Consider the following 24,329-nt stretch of genomic DNA (forward strand, 5'->3'; position numbering starts at 1 on the left):
GGGGTTAGAGAGCAGGGGAGAGAGAGGGAGAGGGGTTAGAGAGCAGGGCCTGAGAGAGAGGGAGGGAGAGGGGTTAGAGAGCAGGGCCTGAGAGAGAGGGAGGGAGAGGGGTTAGAGAGCAGGGCCTGGGAGAGAGGGAGGGAGAGGGGTTAGAGAGCAGGGCCTGGGAGAGAGAGGGAGAGGGGTTAGAGAGCAGGAGAGAGAGAGAGGGAGAGGGGTTAGAGAGCAGGGGAGAGAGAGGGAGAGGGGTTAGAGAGCAGGGGAGAGAGAGAGAGAGGGAGAGGGGTTAGAGAGCAGGGGAGAGAGAGGGAGAGGGGTTAGAGAGGAGGGGAGAGAGAGAGAGAGGGAGAGGGGTTAGAGAGCAGGGGAGAGAGAGGGAGAGGGGTTAGAGAGCAGGGCCTGGGAGAGAGGGAGGGAGAGGGGTTAGAGAGCAGGGCCTGGGAGAGAGAGGGAGAGGGGTTAGAGAGCAGGAGAGAGAGAGAGAGAGGGAGAGGGGTTAGAGAGCAGGGGAGAGAGAGGGAGAGGGGTTAGAGAGCAGGGGAGAGAGAGGGAGAGGGGTTAGAGAGCAGGGCCTGAGAGAGAGGGAGGGAGAGGGGTTAGAGAGCAGGGCCTGGGAGAGAGAGGGAGAGGGGTTAGAGAGCAGGAGAGAGAGAGAGGGAGAGGGGTTAGAGAGCAGGGCCTGAGAGAGAGGGAGGGAGAGGGGTTAGAGAGCAGGGCCTGGGAGAGAGAGGGAGAGGGGTTAGAGAGCAGGAGAGAGAGAGAGGGAGAGGGGTTAGAGAGCAGGGCCTGAGAGAGAGGGAGGGAGAGGGGTTAGAGAGCAGGGCCTGGGAGAGAGAGGGAGAGGGGTTAGAGAGCAGGAGAGAGAGAGAGGGAGAGGGGTTAGAGAGCAGGGCCTGAGAGAGAGGGAGGGAGAGGGGTTAGAGAGCAGGGCCTGGGAGAGAGAGGGAGAGGGGTTAGAGAGCAGGGCCTGGGAGAGAGAGGGGGAGGGGTTAGAGAGCAGGAGAGAGAGAGAGGGAGAGGGGTTAGAGAGCAGGGCCTGAGAGAGAGGGAGGGAGAGGGGTTAGAGAGCAGGGCCTGAGAGAGAGGGAGGGAGAGGGGTTAGAGAGCAGGGCCTGGGAGAGAGAGAGGGAGGGGTTAGAGAGCAGGAGAGAGAGAGAGGGAGAGGGGTTAGAGAGCAGGGCCTGAGAGAGAGGGAGGGAGAGGGGTTAGAGAGCAGGGCCTGAGAGAGAGGGAGGGAGAGGGGTTAGAGAGCAGGGCCTGGGAGAGAGAGAGGGAGGGGTTAGAGAGCAGGAGAGAGAGAGAGGGAGAGGGGTTAGAGAGCAGGGCCTGAGAGAGAGGGAGGGAGAGGGGTTAGAGAGCAGGGCCTGGGAGAGGGAGAGGGAGAGGGGTTAGAGAGCAGGGCCTGGGAGAGAGAGAGGGAGGGGTTAGAGAGCAGGAGAGAGAGAGAGGGAGAGGGGTTAGAGAGCAGGGCCTGAGAGAGAGGGAGGGAGAGGGGTTAGAGAGCAGGGCCTGAGAGAGAGGGAGGGAGAGGGGTTAGAGAGCAGGGCCTGAGAGAGAGGGAGGGAGAGGGGTTAGAGAGCAGGGCCTGGGAGAGAGAGAGGGAGGGGTTAGAGAGCAGGAGAGAGAGAGAGGGAGAGGGGTTAGAGAGCAGGGCCTGAGAGAGAGGGAGGGAGAGGGGTTAGAGAGCAGGGCCTGGGAGAGGGAGAGGGAGAGGGGTTAGAGAGCAGGGCCTGGGAGAGGGAGAGGGAGAGGGGTTAGAGAGGAGGGCCTGAGAGAGAGGGAGGGAGAGGGGTTAGAGAGCAGGGCCTGAGAGAGAGGGAGGGAGAGGGGTTAGAGAGCAGGGCCTGAGAGAGAGGGAGGGAGAGGGGTTAGAGAGCAGGGCCTGGGAGAGAGAGAGGGAGGGGTTAGAGAGCAGGAGAGAGAGAGAGGGAGAGGGGTTAGAGAGCAGGGCCTGAGAGAGATGGAGGGAGAGGGGTTAGAGAGCAGGGCCTGAGAGAGAGGGAGGGAGAGGGGTTAGAGAGCAGGGCCTGAGAGAGAGGGAGGGAGAGGGGTTAGAGAGCAGGGCCTGAGAGAGAGGGAGGGAGAGGGGTTAGAGAGCAGGGCCTGAGAGAGAGGGAGGGAGAGGGGTTAGAGAGCAGGGCCTGGGAGAGAGAGAGGGAGGGGTTAGAGAGCAGGAGAGAGAGAGAGGGAGAGGGGTTAGAGAGCAGGGCCTGAGAGAGAGGGAGGGAGAGGGGTTAGAGAGCAGGGCCTGGGAGAGAGAGAGGGAGGGGTTAGAGAGCAGGAGAGAGAGAGAGGGAGAGGGGTTAGAGAGCAGGGCCTGAGAGAGAGGGAGGGAGAGGGGTTAGAGAGCAGGGCCTGAGAGAGAGGGAGGGAGAGGGGTTAGAGAGCAGGGCCTGGGAGAGAGAGAGGGAGGGGTTAGAGAGCAGGAGAGAGAGAGAGGGAGAGGGGTTAGAGAGCAGGGCCTGAGAGAGAGGGAGGGAGAGGGGTTAGAGAGCAGGGCCTGGGAGAGGGAGAGGGAGAGGGGTTAGAGAGGAGGGCCTGAGAGAGAGGGAGGGAGAGGGGTTAGAGAGCAGGGCCTGGGAGAGGGAGAGGGAGAGGGGTTAGAGAGCAGGGCCTGGGAGAGAGAGGGAGAGGGGTTAGAGAGCAGGGCCTGGGAGAGGGAGAGGGAGAGGGGTTAGAGAGCAGGGCCTGGGAGAGGGAGAGGGAGAGGGGTTAGAGAGCAGGGCCTGGGAGAGAGAGAGGGAGGGGTTAGAGAGCAGGAGAGAGAGAGAGGGAGAGGGGTTAGAGAGCAGGGCCTGAGAGAGAGGGAGGGAGAGGGGTTAGAGAGCAGGGCCTGGGAGAGGGAGAGGGAGAGGGGTTAGAGAGCAGGGCCTGGGAGAGGGAGAGGGAGAGGGGTTAGAGAGCAGGGCCTGGGAGAGGGAGAGGGAGGGGTTAGAGAGCAGGGCCTGGGAGAGGGAGAGGGAGAGGGGTTAGAGAGCAGGGCCTGGGAGAGAGAGAGGGAGGGGTTAGAGAGCAGGAGAGAGAGAGAGGGAGAGGGGTTAGAGAGCAGGGCCTGAGAGAGAGGGAGGGAGAGGGGTTAGAGAGCAGGGCCTGGGAGAGGGAGAGGGAGAGGGGTTAGAGAGCAGGGCCTGGGAGAGGGAGAGGGAGAGGGGTTAGAGAGCAGGGCCTGGGAGAGAGAGAGGGAGGGGTTAGAGAGCAGGAGAGAGAGAGAGGGAGAGGGGTTAGAGAGCAGGGCCTGAGAGAGAGGGAGGGAGAGGGGTTAGAGAGCAGGGCCTGGGAGAGGGAGAGGGAGAGGGGTTAGAGAGCAGGGCCTGGGAGAGAGAGAGGGAGGGGTTAGAGAGCAGGAGAGAGAGAGAGGGAGAGGGGTTAGAGAGCAGGGCCTGAGAGAGAGGGAGGGAGAGGGGTTAGAGAGCAGGGCCTGGGAGAGGGAGAGGGAGAGGGGTTAGAGAGCAGGGCCTGGGAGAGGGAGAGGGAGAGGGGGAGGGGTTAGAGAGCAGGGCCTGGGAGAGGGAGAGGGAGAGGGGTTAGAGAGCAGGGCCTGGGAGAGAGAGAGGGAGGGGTTAGAGAGCAGGAGAGAGAGAGAGGGAGAGGGGTTAGAGAGCAGGGCCTGAGAGAGAGGGAGGGAGAGGGGTTAGAGAGCAGGGCCTGGGAGAGAGAGAGGGAGGGGTTAGAGAGCAGGAGAGAGAGAGAGGGAGAGGGGTTAGAGAGCAGGGCCTGAGAGAGAGGGAGGGAGAGGGGTTAGAGAGCAGGGCCTGGGAGAGGGAGAGGGAGAGGGGTTAGAGAGCAGGGCCTGGGAGAGAGAGAGGGAGGGGTTAGAGAGCAGGAGAGAGAGAGAGGGAGAGGGGTTAGAGAGCAGGGCCTGAGAGAGAGGGAGGGAGAGGGGTTAGAGAGCAGGGCCTGGGAGAGGGAGAGGGAGAGGGGTTAGAGAGCAGGGCCTGGGAGAGAGAGAGGGAGGGGTTAGAGAGCAGGAGAGAGAGAGAGGGAGAGGGGTTAGAGAGCAGGGCCTGAGAGAGAGGGAGGGAGAGGGGTTAGAGAGCAGGGCCTGGGAGAGGGAGAGGGAGAGGGGTTAGAGAGCAGGGCCTGGGAGAGACAGAGGGAGAGGGGTTAGAGAGCAGGAGAGAGAGAGAGGGAGAGGGGTTAGAGAGCAGGGCCTGAGAGAGAGGGAGGGAGGGGTTAGAGAGCAGGGCCTGGGAGAGGGAGAGGGAGAGGGGTTAGAGAGCAGGGCCTGGGAGAGACAGAGGGAGAGGGGTTAGAGAGCAGGAGAGAGAGAGAGGGAGAGGGGTTAGAGAGCAGGGCCTGAGAGAGAGGGAGGGAGAGGGGTTAGAGAGCAGGGCCTGGGAGAGGGAGAGGGAGAGGGGTTAGAGAGCAGGGCCTGGGAGAGACAGAGGGAGAGGGGTTAGAGAGCAGGAGAGAGAGAGAGGGAGAGGGGTTAGAGAGCAGGGCCTGAGAGAGAGGGAGGGAGAGGGGTTAGAGAGCAGGGCCTGGGAGAGGGAGAGGGAGAGGGGTTAGAGAGCAGGGCCTGGGAGAGACAGAGGGAGAGGGGTTAGAGAGCAGGAGAGAGAGAGAGGGAGAGGGGTTAGAGAGCAGGGCCTGAGAGAGAGGGAGGGAGAGGGGTTAGAGAGCAGGGCCTGGGAGAGACAGAGGGAGAGGGGTTAGAGAGCAGGGCCTGGGAGAGACAGAGGGAGGGGTTAGAGAGCAGGGCCTGGGAGAGACAGAGGGAGAGGGGTTAGAGAGCAGGGCCTGGGAGAGACAGAGGGAGAGGGGTTAGAGAGCAGGGCCTGGGAGAGACAGAGGGAGGGGTTAGAGAGCAGGGCCTGGGAGAGACAGAGGGAGAGGGGTTAGAGAGCAGGGCCTGGGAGAGACAGAGGGAGGGGTTAGAGAGCAGGGCCTGGGAGAGAGAGAGGGAGAGGGGTTAGAGAGCAGGGGAGAGGGAGGGAGAGGGGTTAGAGAGCAGGGCCTGGGAGAGACAGAGGGAGAGGGGTTAGAGAGCAGGGCCTGGGAGAGAGAGAGGGAGAGGGGTTAGAGAGCAGGAGAGAGAGAGGGAGAGGGGTTAGAGAGCAGGGGAGAGAGAGGGGGAGGGGTTAGAGAGCAGGGCCTGGGAGAGACAGAGGGAGGGGTTAGAGAGCAGGGCCTGGGAGAGACAGAGGGAGAGGGGTTAGAGAGCAGGGCCTGGGAGAGAGAGGGAGAGGGGTTAGAGAGCAGGAGAGAGAGAGGGGGAGGGGTTAGAGAGCAGGGCCTGGGAGAGACAGAGGGAGAGGGGTTAGAGAGCAGGGGAGAGAGAGAGGGGGAGGGGTTAGAGAGCAGGAGAGAGAGAGAGGGGGAGGGGTTAGAGAGCAGGGCCTGGGAGAGGGGGAGGGGTTAGAGAGCAGGGCCTGGGAGAGAGAGGGGGAGGGGTTAGAGAGCAGGAGAGAGAGAGAGGGGGAGGGGTTAGAGAGCAGGAGAGAGAGAGGGGGAGGGGTTAGAGAGCAGGAGAGAGAGAGAGAGGGGGAGGGGTTAGAGAGCAGGGGAGAGAGAGGGAGAGGGGTTAGAGAGCAGGAGAGAGAGAGAGAGGGGGAGGGGTTAGAGAGCAGGGGAGAGAGAGGGAGAGGGGTTAGAGAGCAGGAGAGAGAGAGAGAGGGGGAGGGGTTAGAGAGCAGGGGAGAGAGAGGGGGAGGGGTTAGAGAGGAGGGGATCTATCTATCTATCTATCTAACTTTATATCTAGGAAGGGTAACAAAGGTTAACTTGGATTGTAGCTTTTACAAACACATTGCATTTTTCTGGAAATATCTGAACTGTCATTGTGAAACTAAAGATGGTGAATTGGTTCATATTGAATGCTTTAGTGTTTGTTGCAAGGGGTTATTTATTGTATGTATTATTTATTTTTCCAGTAGGGGTTGTAAGGAGCTATAATTAATATCATTGTTGATGTATTTATCAGAATTTTTTTATTATTTTTATTTTTTTTGACACTTAAAGTAGTTGTGGGCCTACCAGTCTAATAATAATAATAATAATAATAATAATAATAATAATAATAATAATAATAAGCACACAAATCCTTTTTTTTGAAAATACTTTATTATTATTATTATTATTATTATTATTATTATTATTATTATTATTATTATTATTATTGTTATTATTATTATTTTAATATTAGCTTCAGGTATTTCTTATACTTCAGTTCCTGTAATGCAGTTGCATAGGTCCATGTTTGGTCTCCTAGATCCTGCAGGTTTTGTAGGGATCTCTTAATCATCAATTACTAAATACCTGGAACACATGGCAATTCTGACCACTTAAGACAATCATTGACAATTAGGGATTGGGTAAAACAAAAGCCAGACGTGTCTGAGGCACTGAACCAGGAAGGAGGAAGGAAGATATTTAAATAAAAACAAAAGCCCCAAGATAGGAGAGCTAAGCAAGGCTTTAAAATCCTGATCGTACAGGTAGAAATGAAACAATATCACTGAATGCATTGACTGGCCAGCAACAAAATGCACCCTCTTACTAGGGTGTACACGATAATGGACTGTGTACTGCGGTGTTTACAACAAACACATTGCTTTACCATTGCACAGTGTCCCGCGCTGCGCATTACTCAGCGTGATATCTTTAAACACATTGCTTTACCATTGCACAGTGTCCCGCGCTGCGCATTACTCAGCATTATATCTTTAAACACATTGCTTTACCATTGCACAGTGTCCCGCGCTGCGCATTACTCAGCGTTATATCGTTAAACACATTGCCCGCCTCATTTTTAATCACACATCAGGGTCATAATTCAACTGGGCAGCACATTCATCAACATTTACTCCGTAGCATTCGACAGAAGAAAACGTTTTAAAGTATCCAGATCACGCTCCCTCCTGCTGCTTTTCTGTTCTGACTCGTTAATTTGAGATTAGTTAACGCTTTGAAAGTACCCCCCTTGGTTTCTCAGTGTGAGGGAGTTCCTCTTTCATTAATTAAAGATTAGTTAATGTTTTGAAAGTACCCCCCTTGGTTTCGCAGTGCGAGGGAGTTCCTCTCTCATTAATTAAAGATTAGTTTATGTTTTGAAAGTACCCCCCTTGGTTTCTCAGTGCGAGGGAGTTCCTCTCTCATTAATTAAAGATTAGTTCATGTTTTGAAAGTACCCCCCTTGGTTTCACAGTGTGAGGGAGTTCCTCTCTCGTATTTTCTTACCTGAAGCATTGCTCCCCGTCTCGAGAGAGGTCAGATTCAGAGTTCTGAACACGATGTTGGGAATCACCACGAAAACTCCGATCAGCAGAAACGTCATGAAATTTAGCAGCACCAAAAACCGGAGGAAGGCAAAATAGGATTGGATACCACTTCCAAAATTACCTGTTAGTGCAGAGAAGACCAGTCATTTACTCAGACAAAACTTCTCTTTGTCCCTCAGTTATAACCACAAGAGCCTCCCTCCCTCCCTCCCAGCCCCTTCTCAGCTCTAACCACTAGAGCCAGCCTCCTTCCCTCCCTTCCAGTCCCTCCTCAGCTCTAACCACTTAGAGCCAGCCTCCCTCCCTCCCTCCCAGTCCCTCCTCAGCTCTAACCACTAGAGCCAGCCTCCCTCCCTCCCTCCCAGTCCCTCCTCAGCTCTAACCACTAGAGCCAGCCTCCCTCCCTCCCTCCCAGTCCCTCCTCAGCTTTAACCACTAGAGCCAGCCTCCCTCCATCCCTCCCAGTCCCTCCTGAGCTCTAACCACTAGAGCCAGCCTCCCTCCGTCCCTCTCAGTCCCTTCTCAGCTCTAACCACTAGAACCAATCTCTCTCCCTCCCAGTCTCTGCTCAGCTCTAACCACTAGAGCCAGCCTCCCCACTCCCTCCCAGTCCCTCCTCAGCTCTAACCATTAGAGCCAGCCTCCCTCCCTCCCAGTCCCTCCTCAGCTCTAACCACTAGAACCAATCTCTCTCCCTCCCAGTCTCTGCTCAGCCCTAACCACTAGAGCCAGCCTCCCCACTCCCTCCCAGTCCCTTAGCTCTTCCAGAGCCACCCTTCCTCCCTCCTAGTTCCTCAGCCCTAACCACTAGTGCCAGCTTCTCCTCTCCCTCCCAGTCTCTCAGCTCTAACCACCAGAGCAATACTCCCTCCTTCCCAATCCCAATAGAGCCAGCCTCTGTTCTCTCCTGCCATTGAAACAGTCCCTCACCTCCGTTCTCTCCTGCCATTGAAACAGTCCCTCACCTCCGTTCTCTCCTGCCATTGAAACAGTCCCTCACCTCCGTTCTCTCCTGCCATTGAAACAGTTCCTCACCTCCGATTTTCAGCAGGGCTTTCCTCCACAGTTTGAGGTAATGGGAAGCCTCTTTGACTTCCTCTCCAAGCTTCTTCATCGATTTGGACTTGCTCAGCTTCCACGACTGCCATTTAGTGACTACGGGAATCTTCATCTGACTGACCTTACTGAAAACGAACAATAGAAATAATAGATAAAGTCAGCAATCTTGTTTCAAGTTTCGTGTTAAAACATGCTTATCACACAACTTCAGAACAAATAAAACAAGGGCCAATGAAACTCGGTATCAACAAAAAATAAGGCCAACCAGGGAAAGGGCACAAAGCTACATCAATGCTTCCCTGTGATTGTCAAAAGTACATTATTAGGAATTCCACAAGAGACTTTTAACAAAGAATTACAGTCAACCACATTCTGAGATGAAAACAAAACATACAAAAACACAGAAGTAGAAACCTCCAGTTGCATCTGCTGTAAACCCGGAGGGCCATGATGAGGGAAGAAAAATTGCAACATGTCTGTAATATCATTCTAAAATCTTGCAAAATCATTGTAAAGCCCCTTTAATGCAATACACATTCAATGGTACTGTTGACAACCAAAATATTACCAAAGCCCCACCTTTATTACCCTAAAATGACACCCACTGACAGCGAAGTGGATTTTACTAAAAAATGGATGGATATACAGAGAGAGAGATAATACCATGTATCCAATACTCCAAATAACGCCTGCTAAATAATACCAGGTTTCATGACGATTGTATAAGTGGTTCTCCAGATATATGGAGAAAACGTTTGAAGTCTGACAGATGCATAGATGTCACATGTAAGACCACTTCTGCTAAATCCCCCTTCACTGGGGAGAATAACAGCCACTCCAAATAAAGTACAAAGTTGAAATATAGTCCAGGGCTCTATGAAGGCCCAGCAGCATTCCTACCTCAGGATCCGTTTTTGGGCCAGGCAGAGGGGCAGTTCTCTCAGCGCCTTCACCCCCTCTCCTGTCTCATCTCCGGGAGAGTGCTCCCCTTGAGCTCCAGGGGGGTACGGAGGCCTGCTGTAGGAGTGTGAGCTTGTTCTGGAGCGGAGAGACTCACTGTCTGGATAGTGATACTGGTAACCTGTACAGGAAAGCAACAGTGAGCTGTGATAACTTCCTTAAAAGCAGAATAAACAGAGCAGGGGGGTCACACTCAGCTCCTGGGGGGCGGCAGTGTCTTCTGGCTTTCCTTCCACCCAAGATCTCAATCACTTAACTGGTCAAATTGTTAGATTAACTGGACAAATTTAACACTTTTCTACAGTCTGGGTTAGTACTATTTATATCGACGCTGTTTACATCAGCTCCTTCTAAGATGCTAAATAGATTCAGTGTTAATTTACCATGTCTTGTTTTTAAATATGCATTATCATAACTCTCTTCGCTTTACAATGCTCCACTATGCTTGACCACGTTTTCACTGTGATTTATTACACTTTGCTGTGCTTTTACTGTTTAAAACTTTCTCGGCTGCAGCCGAGAAAATCGCGGAGAATTTACCTGTTTTTCGGGTAGGTTGCGGAATAAAATTAGGATTTCGCGGACCTGTTTAAACATTAAATAAACCTGAGCAGATAATATTTCACAGGATATAAAAGCCTGAAAATAGTGGTACTTGTTTCCTTACTAAAATGGGGGGATGTCATTTGTTTGAGGCAAGCATGCAACACCCTCCCAGCATCGCCGAGATCCTGTCTCTGTGGTGTGGAGGCTTGTCCATTGACGTTCTGCATCCACCGAATTGGTGCAAAGTAAGCATTAGGTTGTTTGAAGCGAGGCGGCTGTGCTCGATCGTACCTGTAGTACAGAACTTGGCTATACCCGATAGTAATACTGTTTGTCTGCGTTGACTTTCAAACACGTTTTCTGAAAGCTGCTGTTTGTTTTACGTTGTGTTTAGTAGCTTCTTTCGTTTAACGTGTGATTCTGAAGCTAAATAGCGATCGATCGTATTTTTTCTGAAAATAATTCAGTCACATTATAAGATTTACCTTCATCTGCATGTACAGTTTCTTTGGGGGATTTCTTGACACGATCCTCAGCCGAAATAGACTTTGATCTTTTTGCTTTGTCGTCCATTGTTTTGAATTTTAACTCCAATGCTGAAAACTAGATTTTAGCAACCTTAAATCAATACAACTACGCAACACTGACTTTGTCCCATTTCCTATTGTACGATCCCACCTGTAAAGTACAGATCACAGAAAGCCAGTATGCGCACTGATAGGCTGATTTAAAGATCGTTGTCATGTCTAACATCGTTGTCATGTAAACAGCAAACAAGAAAGTCAACCCCTTTGGAGTATTTGTTTTAATTGTATTTGTCCACACGGTTTTTTATCTGAGTAAGTGCAATGCACACATGACGTCGAAGGGATAAACAAACCCTGTCCACAGAATTCAGATAAGTGGTTTGCTCGCTTGCCATGTGCAATACTGCATTTGAATAAGGTGTATTCATTTTTTTCTCTCAGTACTAGTCCGGTATGCGTTGGCCCCTAAAGAGATGAATGACCCCTCAATTTTCCGATTTCTAAATTTCAAAATCTCGGATTAGGCAGATCCCTAATTGCACGCCTTCTGTTTGTTTCTCTGTGCCTGAATCCTCTTTTACTTGATAGAACAACGCCTGACTGGACTCACGACAGACAAACGCAGATACAGATCCTTACAGAGACCAACACACAGACAAACACACTCAGATCCTTACAGAGACAGATACACAAACACAATCAGACACACACAAGGACAGACCCAGACAGACAGACACACACAGAGACAGACACACAGACTAACACAAGCAGTCAGACACACACAGAGACAGACACACAGACTAACACAAGCAGCCAGACACACAGACTAACACAAGCAGCCAGACACACAGAGACAGACACACAGACTAACACAATCAGCCAGACACACACAGAGACAGACACACAGACTAACACAAGCAGCCAGACACACACAGAGACAGACACACAGACTAACACAAGCAGTCAGACACACACAGAGACAGACACACAGACTAACACAAGCAGCCAGACACACAGACTAACACAAGCAGCCAGACACACACAGAGACAGACACACAGACTAACACAAGCAGCCAGACACACACAGAGACAGACACACAGACTAACACAAGCAGCCAGACACACACAGAGACAGACACACAGACTAACACAAGCAGCCAGACACACACAGAGACAGACACACAGACTAACACAAGCAGCCAGACACACACACAGACAGACACACAGACTAACACAAGCAGCCAGACACACAGACTAACACAAGCAGCCAGACACACACAGAGACAGACACACAGACTAACACAAGCAGCCAGACACACAGACTAACACAAGCAGCCAGACACACACAGAGACAGACACACAGACTAACACAAGCAGCCAGACACACACAGAGACAGACACACAGACTAACACAAGCAGCCAGACACACACAGAGACAGACACACAGACTAACACAAGCAGCCAGACACACAGAGACAGACACACAGACTAACACAAGCAGCCAGACACACAGAGACAGACACATAGACTAACAAAAGCAGCCAGACACACACAGAGACAGACACACAGACTAACACAAGCAGCCAGACACACACAGAGACAGACACACAGACTAACACAAGCAGCCAGACACACAGACTAACACAATCAGCCAGACACACACAGAGCCAGACACACAGACTAACACAAGCAGCCAGACACACACAGAGACAGACACACAGACTAACACAAGCAGCCAGACACACACAGAGACAGACACACAGACTAACACAAGCAGCCAGACACACACAGAGACAGACACACAGACTAACACAAGCAGCCAGACACACACAGAGACAGACACACAGACTAACACAAGCAGCCAGACACACACAGAGACAGACACACAGACTAACACAAGCAGCCAGACACACACAGAGACAGACACACAGACTAACACAAGCAGACAGACACACAGACTAACACAATCAGTCAGACACACACAGAGACAGACACACAGACTAACACAATCAGCCAGACACACACAGAGACAGACACACAGACTAACACAAGCAGACAGACACACAGACTAACACAAGCAGCCAGACACACAGACTAACACAATCAGCCAGACACACACAGAGCCAGACACACAGACTAACACAAGCAGCCAGACACACACAGAGACAGACACACAGACTAACACAAGCAGCCAGACACACACAGAGACAGACACACAGACTAACACAAGCAGCCAGACACACACAGAGACAGACACACAGACTAACACAAGCAGCCAGACACACACAGAGACAGACACACAGACTAACACAAGCAGCCAGACACACACAGAGACAGACACACAGACTAACACAAGCAGCCAGACACACACAGAGACAGACACACAGACTAACACAAGCAGCCAGACACACACAGAGACAGACACACAGACTAACACAAGCAGCCAGACACACACAGAGACAGACACACAGACTAACACAAGCAGACAGACACACAGACTAACACAATCAGTCAGACACACACAGAGACAGACACACAGACTAACACAATCAGCCAGACACACACAGAGACAGACACACAGACTAACACAAGCAGACAGACACACAGACTAACACAAGCAGCCAGACACACACAGAGACAGACACACAGACTAACACAAGCAGCCAGACACACACAGAGACAGACACACAGACTAACACAAGCAGCCAGACACACACAGAGACAGACACACAGACTAACACAAGCAGCCAGACACACACAGAGACAGACACACAGACTAACACAAGCAGCCAGACACACACACAGACAGACACACAGACTAACACAAGCAGCCAGACACACAGACTAACACAAGCAGCCAGACACACACAGAGACAGACACACAGACTAACACAAGCAGCCAGACACACAGACTAACACAAGCAGCCAGACACACACAGAGACAGACACACAGACTAACACAAGCAGCCAGACACACACAGAGACAGACACACAGACTAACACAAGCAGCCAGACACACACAGAGACAGACACACAGACTAACACAAGCAGCCAGACACACAGAGACAGACACACAGACTAACACAAGCAGCCAGACACACAGAGACAGACACATAGACTAACAAAAGCAGCCAGACACACACAGAGACAGACACACAGACTAACACAAGCAGCCAGACACACACAGAGACAGACACACAGACTAACACAAGCAGCCAGACACACAGACTAACACAATCAGCCAGACACACACAGAGCCAGACACACAGACTAACACAAGCAGCCAGACACACACAGAGACAGACACACAGACTAACACAAGCAGCCAGACACACACAGAGACAGACACACAGACTAACACAAGCAGCCAGACACACACAGAGACAGACACACAGACTAACACAAGCAGCCAGACACACACAGAGACAGACACACAGACTAACACAAGCAGCCAGACACACACAGAGACAGACACACAGACTAACACAAGCAGCCAGACACACACAGAGACAGACACACAGACTAACACAAGCAGCCAGACACACACAGAGACAGACACACAGACTAACACAAGCAGCCAGACACACACAGAGACAGACACACAGACTAACACAAGCAGACAGACACACAGACTAACACAATCAGTCAGACACACACAGAGACAGACACACAGACTAACACAATCAGCCAGACACACACAGAGACAGACACACAGACTAACACAAGCAGACAGACACACAGACTAACACAAGCAGCCAGACACACACAGAGACAGACACACAGACTAACACAAGCAGCCAGACACACACAGAGACAGACACACAGACTAACACAAGCAGCCAGACACACACAGAGACAGACACACAGACTAACACAAGCAGCCAGACACACAGACTAACACAAGCAGCCAGACACACACAGAGACAGACACACAGACTAACACAAGCAGCCAGACACACACAGAGACAGACACACAGACTAACACAAGCAGCCAGACACACAGACTAACACAAGCAGCCAGACACACAGACTAACACAAGCAGCCAGACACACACAGAGACAGACACACAGACTAACACAAGCAGCCAGACACACACACAGACAGACACACAGACTAACACAAGCAGCCAGACACACACAGAGACAGACACACAGACTAACACAAGCAGCCACACACACACAGAGACAGACACACAGACTAACACAAGCAGACAGACACACAGACTAACACAATCAGTCAGACACACACAGAGACAGACACACAGACTAACACAATCAGCCAGACACACACAGAGACAGACACACAGACTAACACAAGCAGACAGACACACAGACTAACACAAGCAGCCAGACACACACAGAGACAGACACACAGACTAACACAAGCAGACAGACACACACAGAGACAGACACACAGACTAACACAAGCAGCCAGACACACACACAGACAGACACACAGACTAACACAAGCAGCCAGACACACACAGAGACAGACACACAGACTAACACAAGCAGCCAGACACACACAGAGACAGACACACAGACTAACACAATCAGACGACACACAGACAGTGTTACGATTTGCTAGCCTTACCTGATGATCGATCAGTGCCCCTCCCTGATAGATTCCACTCCATTCTGTCTCGTGGGCTCCTCTTTCTCTCTGTCTCTCTCTCAACGTCTCTCTGTGCCTATCTGTCTCCTTGTCATACTACCCTAATACCCTTCCCCTTTTATTCAGTCTCTTTTGGTCCCATCTGTCTTCAATCACTACAGTAGTTGCTCTCTCTCTCTCTCTCTCTCTCTCTCTCTCTCTCTCTCTCTCTCTCTCTCTCTCTCTCTCTCACCAGGAAGTCTCTTTTAAAATACATTCTCAGAAATGACTCTGATCACTGTAAACTTAGTACAAAGTCCATATGCTGGGTGAACCTGACTCTGTGTGTGTGTGTGTGTGTGTGTGTGTGTGTGTGTGTGAGTCAGTCAGTCAGTCAGTCAGTCAGTCAGTCAGTCAGTCAGTCAGTATGTATATCCCATCTGGTCACGGCTGTATACATAACTGTACTGTTAGGGTTCCTATTTATTTATCTAATTTATATAATTATAATTTCAAAGTTTTGGCAGGGCATTATCTCGAACTCCATAGAGTTCACAGAAACTGTCATATAATTTCTAAAGATCTAATACAAAAAAGTCGTGACCGAAGGGGATGTAGCGTCCTTTATGAACAAGCGTCCCAGGGCGCTTTACTAGTATACCCGACTACAGCTCTCAACTGCTTGCTAAGAAAAGTTTCAAATGTTCTAAGCTCTAGAGGTGCTGACTGTCTCAGCAATCCTAATAGAACCTGGAAGTGAGTTTCAGCACTATATGCTATAACTGTAAGTTCTCAGAATTGTTTCTAAATGAATTGCATCATAGAGTTCCGCTGTACTATAGAAAACGTGTCTTCATCTAATGCATCAGTCTTCTCATCTAGTTTAGTTTCAAGCATGTTGTTAATATGATTCCGGATATAAGTTCAAGTGTCTAAAGTCTAACGAGACCAAACACACATGCATAAGAGACTTTATCTTTGCACTCACTGCATTAATCTGAGGTGTTACTCTTAGAAAAACACAGCATTCCTGCAGCTTTCACAGTCTTTTCCCATGTCAATACTGTGCATTTACTGTAGTTTACCCTGCTTTCTTTATTGATAAGGCTTACCTCTCTGTGCTTTACAATGCTTCCCTATGCTTTACCAGACCTCTCTGTGCTTTGCAATGCTTCCCTAGGCTTTACCATACCTCTCTGTGCTTTACAATGCTTCCCTATGCTTTACCAGACCTCTCTGTGCTTTACAATGCTTCCCTATGCTTTACCAGACCTCTCTGTGCTTTACAATGCTTCCCTATGCTTTACCACACCTCTCTGTGCTTTACAATGCTTCCCTATGCTTTACCAGACCTCTCTGTGCTTTACAATGCTTCCCTGTGCTTTACCACACCTCTCTGTGCTTTACAATGCTTCCCTATGCTTTACCAGACCTCTCTGTGCTTTACAATGCTTCCCTATGCTTTACCAGACCTCTCTGTGCTTTACAATGCTTACCCATGCTTTACAATGCTTTCACTGTGCTATGCTTTTACTATGGGAAACTTTTATAAGGGTACATTTAAACATTAACTGAATATATTGTTTCAATGAAGGACTTCTGTTTTAATATTTATAACTCTTGTATTTATTAATGACGTTTATTTTCATATTCTTAAGTATCGTTGATTTATTCTGTAATAGCTTTTGTATGGTATTGTTTACCTGAGCATTTAGTTAACAACTTTTTAATTAAATTTATCTGCAATACAAATTGTAATTTAAAAAATACAATTTAAAGTTCTTGAAATTACCAAGAGACCGTTACTGGTGAATCTCAAAGTGAAGGCTGATTTGTCAGGTTTTAACAAACTTGTTATTTTTGGTTTTTATGAGTGTTTATCAAAAAAAAATGGGTGAAAATTAGTGAAAATAATTCATTTCAGTTTTTCAGGTAAATATCAGGGGTAATACTCAGGGAAGGTCAGAAAAGCAGCTGCTTCTATTCTCTGAATGGAAACCGTGTAAAGCAGGTGGAGATAACCTGTATCAGGTGTGTACAAATGGATACGCTGAAACTATTACACGAAAACGATATCTTTATTAACATAAATGTACGTACTGAATGCAATCTCATGGGTGTAAATCAGTATTTTCATGTGCTTGAGTTCAGCCATATTTTGGCTGATATACCGACCTATAGATTTTGTAAAACCTGGGAGTCCTTCAGTTGAAATCTGTAAACTCACAATAAAGAGTGTTTTAAAATCGATACGATGGGTCGCTCATGTATAGTATAGTGATATAGCACACAGAACATGTGTTTATAGCTTTTGTTGAGGTCAATTTGAATTCCTTTTTGAAATAAAGGAGGCTTGGTGGTCCAGTGGTGAAAGAAAGGAGCTTCTTACCAGAAAGGTCTGGGTTCAAATCCCAGCTCAGCCACTGAGTCACTGGGCTGCGTGACCCTGAGCAAGTCACTTAACCTCCTTGCACTCTGTCCTTCAGACGAGATGTAAAACAAACAAGGCCTTATTGGACGTGTCTCTGCAGCAGCAGTTGTGATGCACAGTTCACCCCCAAGTCTCTGTAAGTCACTTGGGATAAAAGTGGCTATTAAATAATAATAATCAATTCTCATTCTAAACTCAGTCCTTTTGAACTGGCAGTTAAAGGGTTTGGTTGCATTACAAACGAAAGGATAGATTCTCAAAGATATTTACCCCACAATGTCATCAGCGTGATGTTTTCAGATAGTAAAACCACACCCCTGATTAAAGTTAGATGAGAGACAAACAACCCGGAGCGTGTGTGCAGTGCAAAGAGGTGTCCTATAGTTCTAGAATTTACAACAATATTGTTCTTTCTGACAACAATAATGTTAGTAGCAATTTGGGTAGATAGATGTGAAGTTATGGATGGTGTGTCTGTTTGCTATCTGTATGCCTGTGTCTGTGTGTCTGTCTGTGACTGTACAGTATGTCTCTCTCTCTGTACTCTGTCTGTGTGTCTGTCTGTGAATGTACAGTATGTGTCTCTCTCTCTGTACTCTGTCTGTGTGTCTGTCTGTGAATATACAGTATGTGTCTCTGCCTGTGTCTGTCTGTCTGTCTGTGACTGTACAGTATGTGTATCTGCCTGTGTCTGTGTGTCTGTCTGTGACTGTACAGTATGTGTATCTGCCTGTGTCTGTGTGTCTGTCTGTGAATGTACAGTATGTCTCTCTCTCTGTACTCTGTCTGTGTGTCTGTCTGTGAATGTACAGTATGTGTCTCTCTCTCTGTACTCTGTCTGTGTGTCTGTCTGTGAATATACAGTATGTGTCTCTGCCTGTGTCTGTCTGTCTGTCTGTGACTGTACAGTATGTGTATCTGCCTGTGTCTGTGTGTCTGTCTGTGACTGTACAGTATGTGTATCTGCCTGTGTCTGTGTGTCTGTCTGTGAATGTACAGTATGTCTCTCTCTCTGTACTCTGTCTGTGTGTCTGTCTGTGAATGTACAGTATGTGTCTCTCTCTCTGTACTCTGTCTGTGTGTCTGTCTGTGAATATACAGTATGTGTCTCTGCCTGTGTCTGTCTGTCTGTCTGTGACTGTACAGTATGTGTATCTGCCTGTGTCTGTGTGTCTGTCTGTGACTGTACAGTATGTGTATCTGCCTGTGTCTGTGTGTCTGTCTGTGAATGTACAGTATGTCTCTCTCTCTGTACTCTGTCTGTGTGTCTGTCTGTGAATGTACAGTATGTGTCTCTGCCTGTGTGTGTGTCTGTCTGTGAATGTACAGTATGTGTGTCTCTCTCTGTACTCTGTCTGTGTGTCTGTCTGTGAATGTACAGTATGTGTATCTGTACTCTGTCTGTGTGTCTGTCTGTGAATGTACAGTATGTGTCTCTCTCTCTGTACTCTGTCTGTGTGTCTGTCTGTGAATGTACAGTATGTGTCTCTGCCTGTGTGTGTGTCTGTCTGTGAATGTACAGTATGTGTGTCTCTCTCTGTACTCTGTCTGTGTGTCTGTCTGTGAATGTACAGTATGTGTATCTGTACTCTGTCTGTGTGTCTGTCTGTGAATGTACAGTATCCGTCTCTCTCTCTGTACTCTGTTTGTGTGTCTGTCTGTGAATGCACAGTATGTGTATCTGTACTCTGTCTGTGTGTCTGTCTGTGAATGTACAGTATGTGTCTCTCTCTCTGTACTCTGTCTGTGTGTCTGTCTGTGAATGTACAGTATGTCTCTCTCTCTGTACTCTGTCTGTGTGTCTGTCTGTGAATGTACAGTATCCGTCTCTCTCTGTACTCTGTCTGTGTGTCTGTCTGTGAATGTACAGTATGTGTCTCTCTCTCTGTACTCTGTCTGTGTGTCTGTCTGTGAATGTACAGTATCCGTCTCTCTCTCTGTACTCTGTCTGTGTGTCTGTCTGTGAATGTACAGTATGTGTCTCTCTCTCTGTACTCTGTCTGTGTGTCTGTCTGTGAATGTACAGTATGTGTGTCTCTCTCTGTACTCTGTCTGTGTGTCTGTCTGTGAATGTACAGTATGTGTATCTGTACTCTGTCTGTGTGTCTGTCTGTGAATGTACAGTATCCGTCTCTCTCTCTGTACTCTGTCTGTGTGTCTGTCTGTGAATGTACAGTATCCGTCTCTCTCTCTGTACTCTGTCTGTGTGTCTGTCTGTGAATGTACGGTATCCGTCTCTCTCTCTGTACTCTGTCTGTGTGTCTGTCTGTGAATGTACAGTATCCGTCTCTCTCTCTGTACTCTGTCTGTGTGTCTGTCTGTGAATGTACGGTATCCGTCTCTCTCTGTACTCTGTCTGTGTGTCTGTCTGTGAATGTACAGTATGTGTCTCTCTCTCTGTACTCTGTCTGTGTGTCTGTCTGTGAATGTACAGTATCCGTCTCTCTCTCTGTACTCTGTCTGTGTGTCTGTCTGTGAATGTACAGTATGTGTCTCTCTCTCTGTACTCTGTCTGTGTGTCTGTCTGTGAATGTACAGTATGTGTGTCTCTCTCTGTACTCTGTCTGTGTGTCTGTCTGTGAATGTACAGTATGTGTATCTGTACTCTGTCTGTGTGTCTGTCTGTGAATGTACAGTATCCGTCTCTCTCTCTGTACTCTGTCTGTGTGTCTGTCTGTGAATGTACAGTATCCGTCTCTCTCTCTGTACTCTGTCTGTGTGTCTGTCTGTGAATGTACGGTATCCGTCTCTCTCTCTGTACTCTGTCTGTGTGTCTGTCTGTGAATGTACGGTATCCGTCTCTCTCTCTGTACTCTGTCTGTGTGTCTGTCTGTGAATGTACAGTATGTCTCTCTCTCTCTGTACTCTGTCTGTGTGTCTGTCTGTGAATGTACAGTATGTCTCTCTCTCTCTGTACTCTGTCTGTGTGTCTGTCTGTGAATGTACAGTATCCGTCTCTCTCTCTGTATTCTGCCTGTGTGTCTGTCTGTGAATGTACAGTATGTGTCTCTCTCTGTACTCTGCCTGTGTGTCTGTCTGTGAATGTACAATATCCGTCTCTCTCTCTGTACTCTGTCTGTGTGTCTGTCTGTGAATGTACAGTATGTGTATCTGTACTCTGTCTGTGTGTCTGTCTGTGAATGTACAGTATGTCTCTCTCTCTGTACTCTGCCTGTGTGTCTGTCTGTGAATGTACAATATCCGTCTCTCTCTCTGTACTCTGTCTGTGTGTCTGTCTGTGAATGTACAGTATGTGTATCTGTACTCTGTCTGTGTGTCTGTCTGTGAATGTACAATATCCGTCTCTCTCTCTGTACTCTGTCTGTGTGTCTGTCTGTGAATGTACAGTATGTGTATCTGTACTCTGTCTGTGTGTCTGTCTGTGAATGTACAGTATGTGTCTCTCTCTCTCTGTACTCTGCCTGTGTGTCTGTCTGTGAATGTACAATATCCGTCTCTCTCTCTGTACTCTGTCTGTGTGTCTGTCTGTGAATGTACAGTATCCGTCTCTCTCTCTCTGTACTCTGTCTGTGTGTCTGTCTGTGAATGTACAGTATGTGTATCTGTACTCTGTCTGTGTGTCTGTCTGTGAATGTACAGTATCCGTCTCTCTCTCTGTACTCTGTCTGTGTGTCTGTCTGTGAATGTACAATATCCGTCTCTCTCTCTGTACTCTGTCTGTGTGTCTGTCTGTGAATGTACAGTATCCGTCTCTCTCTCTGTACTCTGTCTGTGTGTCTGTCTGTGAATGTACAGTATGTGTCTCTCTCTCTGTACTCTGTCTGTGTGTCTGTCTGTGAATGTACAGTATGTGTATCTGTACTCTGTCTGTGTGTCTGTCTGTGAATGTACAGTATGTGTATCTGTACTCTGTCTGTGTGTCTGTCTGTGAATGTACAGTATCCGTCTCTCTCTCTGTACTCTGTCTGTGTGTCTGTCTGTGAATGTACAATATCCGTCTCTCTCTCTGTACTCTGTCTGTGTGTCTGTCTGTGAATGTACAGTATCCGTCTCTCTCTCTGTACTCTGTCTGTGTGTCTGTCTGTGAATGTACAGTATCCGTCTCTCTCTCTGTACTCTGTCTGTGTGTCTGTCTGTGAATGTACAGTATGTGTCTCTCTCTCTGTACTCTGTCTGTGTGTCTGTCTGTGAATGTACAGTATGTCTCTCTCTCTCTGTACTCTGTCTGTGTGTCTGTCTGTGAATGTACAGTATGTGTCTCTCTCTCTGTACTCTGTCTGTGTGTCTGTCTGTGAATGTACAGTATCCGTCTCTCTCTCTGTACTCTGCCTGTGTGTCTGTCTGTGAATGTACAGTATGTGTCTCTCTCTCTGTACTGTGTCTGTGTGTCTGTCTGTGAATGTACAGTATGTGTCTCTCTCTGTACTCTGTCTGTGTGTCTGTCTGTGAATGTACAGTATCCGTCTCTCTCTCTGTAGTCTGTCTGTGTGTCTGTCTGTGAATGTACAGTATGTGTCTCTCTCTCTGTACTCTGTCTGTGTGTCTGTCTGTGAATGTACAGTATCCGTCTCTCTCTCTGTACTCTGTCTGTGTGTCTGTCTGTGAATGTACAGTATGTGTATCTGTACTCTGTCTGTGTGTCTGTCTGTGAATGTACAGTATGTGTCTCTCTCTCTGTATTCTGCCTGTGTGTCTGTCTGTGAATGTACAGTATGTGTCTCTCTCTCTGTACTCTGTCTGTGTGTCTGTCTGTGAATGTACAGTATGTGTCTCTCTCTCTGTACTCTGTCTGTGTGTCTGTCTGTGAATGTACAGTATGTGTATCTGTACTCTGTCTGTGTGTCTGTCTGTGAATGTACAGTATGTGTATCTGTACTCTGTCTGTGTGTCTGTCTGTGAATGTACAGTATCCGTCTCTCTCTCTGTACTCTGTCTGTGTGTCTGTCTGTGAATGTACAATATCCGTCTCTCTCTCTGTACTCTGTCTGTGTGTCTGTCTGTGAATGTACAGTATCCGTCTCTCTCTCTGTACTCTGTCTGTGTGTCTGTCTGTGAATGTACAGTATGTGTATCTGTACTCTGTCTGTGTGTCTGTCTGTGAATGTACAGTATGTGTATCTGTACTCTGTCTGTGTGTCTGTCTGTGAATGTACAGTATCCGTCTCTCTCTCTGTACTCTGTCTGTGTGTCTGTCTGTGAATGTACAATATCCGTCTCTCTCTCTGTACTCTGTCTGTGTGTCTGTCTGTGAATGTACAGTATCCGTCTCTCTCTCTGTACTCTGTCTGTGTGTCTGTCTGTGAATGTACAGTATGTGTCTCTCTCTGTACTCTGTCTGTGTGTCTGTCTGTGAATGTACAGTATCCGTCTCTCTCTCTGTACTCTGTCTGTGTGTCTGTCTGTGAATGTACAGTATCCGTCTCTCTCTCTGTACTCTGTCTGTGTGTCTGTCTGTGAATGTACAGTATGTGTCTCTCTCTCTGTACTCTGTCTGTGTGTCTGTCTGTGAATGTACAGTATGTCTCTCTCTCTCTGTACTCTGTCTGTGTGTCTGTCTGTGAATGTACAGTATGTGTCTCTCTCTCTGTACTCTGTCTGTGTGTCTGTCTGTGAATGTACAGTATCCGTCTCTCTCTCTGTACTCTGCCTGTGTGTCTGTCTGTGAATGTACAGTATGTGTCTCTCTCTCTGTACTGTGTCTGTGTGTCTGTCTGTGAATGTACAGTATGTGTCTCTCTCTGTACTCTGTCTGTGTGTCTGTCTGTGAATGTACAGTATGTGTATCTGTACTCTGTCTGTGTGTCTGTCTGTGAATGTACAGTATGTGTCTCTCTCTCTGTAGTCTGTCTGTGTGTCTGTCTGTGAATGTACAGTATGTCTCTCTCTCTGTACTCTGTCTGTGTGTCTGTCTGTGAATGTACAGTATGTGTATCTGTACTCTGTCTGTGTGTCTGTCTGTGAATGTACAGTATGTGTCTCTCTCTCTGTAGTCTGTCTGTGTGTCTGTCTGTGAATGTACAGTATGTCTCTCTCTCTGTACTCTGTCTGTGTGTCTGTCTGTGAATGTACAGTATCCGTCTCTCTCTCTGTACTCTGCCTGTGTGTCTGTCTGTGAATGTACAGTATGTGTATCTGTACTCTGTCTGTGTGTCTGTCTGTGAATGTACAGTATGTGTATCTGTACTCTGTCTGTGTGTCTGTCTGTGAATGTACAGTATCCGTCTCTCTCTCTGTACTCTGCCTGTGTGTCTGTCTGTGAATGTACAGTATGTGTATCTGTACTCTGTCTGTGTGTCTGTCTGTGAATGTACAGTATGTGTCTCTCTCTCTGTACTCTGTCTGTGTGTCTGTCTGTGAATGTACAGTATGTGTCTCTCTCTCTGTACTCTGTCTGTGTGTCTGTCTGTGAATGTACAGTATGTGTCTCTCTCTCTGTACTCTGTCTGTGTGTCTGTCTGTGAATGTACAGTATGTGTCTCTCTCTGTACTCTGTCTGTGTGTCTGTCTGTGAATGTACAGTATCCGTCTCTCTCTCTGTACTCTGTCTGTGTGTCTGTCTGTGAATGTACAGTATGTCTCTCTCTCTGTACTCTGTCTGTGTGTCTGTCTGTGAATGTACAGTATGTGTCTCTCTCTCTGTACTCTGTCTGTGTGTCTGTCTGTGAATGTACAGTATGTGTCTCTCTCTGTACTCTGTCTGTGTGTCTGTCTGTGAATGTACAGTATCCGTCTCTCTCTCTGTACTCTGCCTGTGTGTCTGTCTGTGAATGTACAGTATGTCTCTCTCTTTACTCTCCCTGTGGGTAACACATCTATCAGTGGAAAACAATCTTCAGTCACGGAGTTCCTGTTGATAACACAGGGCTATACCAACTCGACCGCGAGGGGTTCCTATACTACTTTTGATACTTTGATAATACGTTTAAGCCACAAAGACGAGGCAATGTTAACATTGAAAGTGTTAGCTGTGTTTATGTAAAACGTCTACAACATGACAATTCCCCTTGAGGTCCATATTTGATGAACTGCCG

At 48.4% G+C, this 24,329-nt stretch overlaps 1 protein-coding gene across 1 annotated transcript in view; it reads right to left on the reverse strand.

Annotated features, from left to right (window-relative positions):
• Positions 1 to 10,501, reverse strand: part of LOC117409950 (transmembrane channel-like protein 7) — a 28,145-nt gene extending 17,644 nt beyond the window's left edge. Inside the window, exons 1-4 of the mRNA XM_059018424.1 lie at positions 10,271 to 10,501; positions 9,180 to 9,360; positions 8,256 to 8,404; positions 7,180 to 7,341 (exon numbers count right to left, since the gene is read on the reverse strand). Coding sequence (XP_058874407.1) covers positions 7,180 to 7,341; positions 8,256 to 8,404; positions 9,180 to 9,360; positions 10,271 to 10,358 — 580 coding nt within the window. The 5' untranslated portion in view covers positions 10,359 to 10,501. The remainder of the gene's footprint in view (positions 1 to 7,179; positions 7,342 to 8,255; positions 8,405 to 9,179; positions 9,361 to 10,270) is intronic.
• Between the last annotated feature and the right edge of the window lie 13,828 nt (positions 10,502 to 24,329).

Source organism: Acipenser ruthenus, chromosome 59 (genome assembly GCF_902713425.1).
Source record: "Acipenser ruthenus chromosome 59, fAciRut3.2 maternal haplotype, whole genome shotgun sequence".
NCBI classification, from domain to species: Eukaryota; Metazoa; Chordata; class Actinopteri; order Acipenseriformes; family Acipenseridae; genus Acipenser; species Acipenser ruthenus.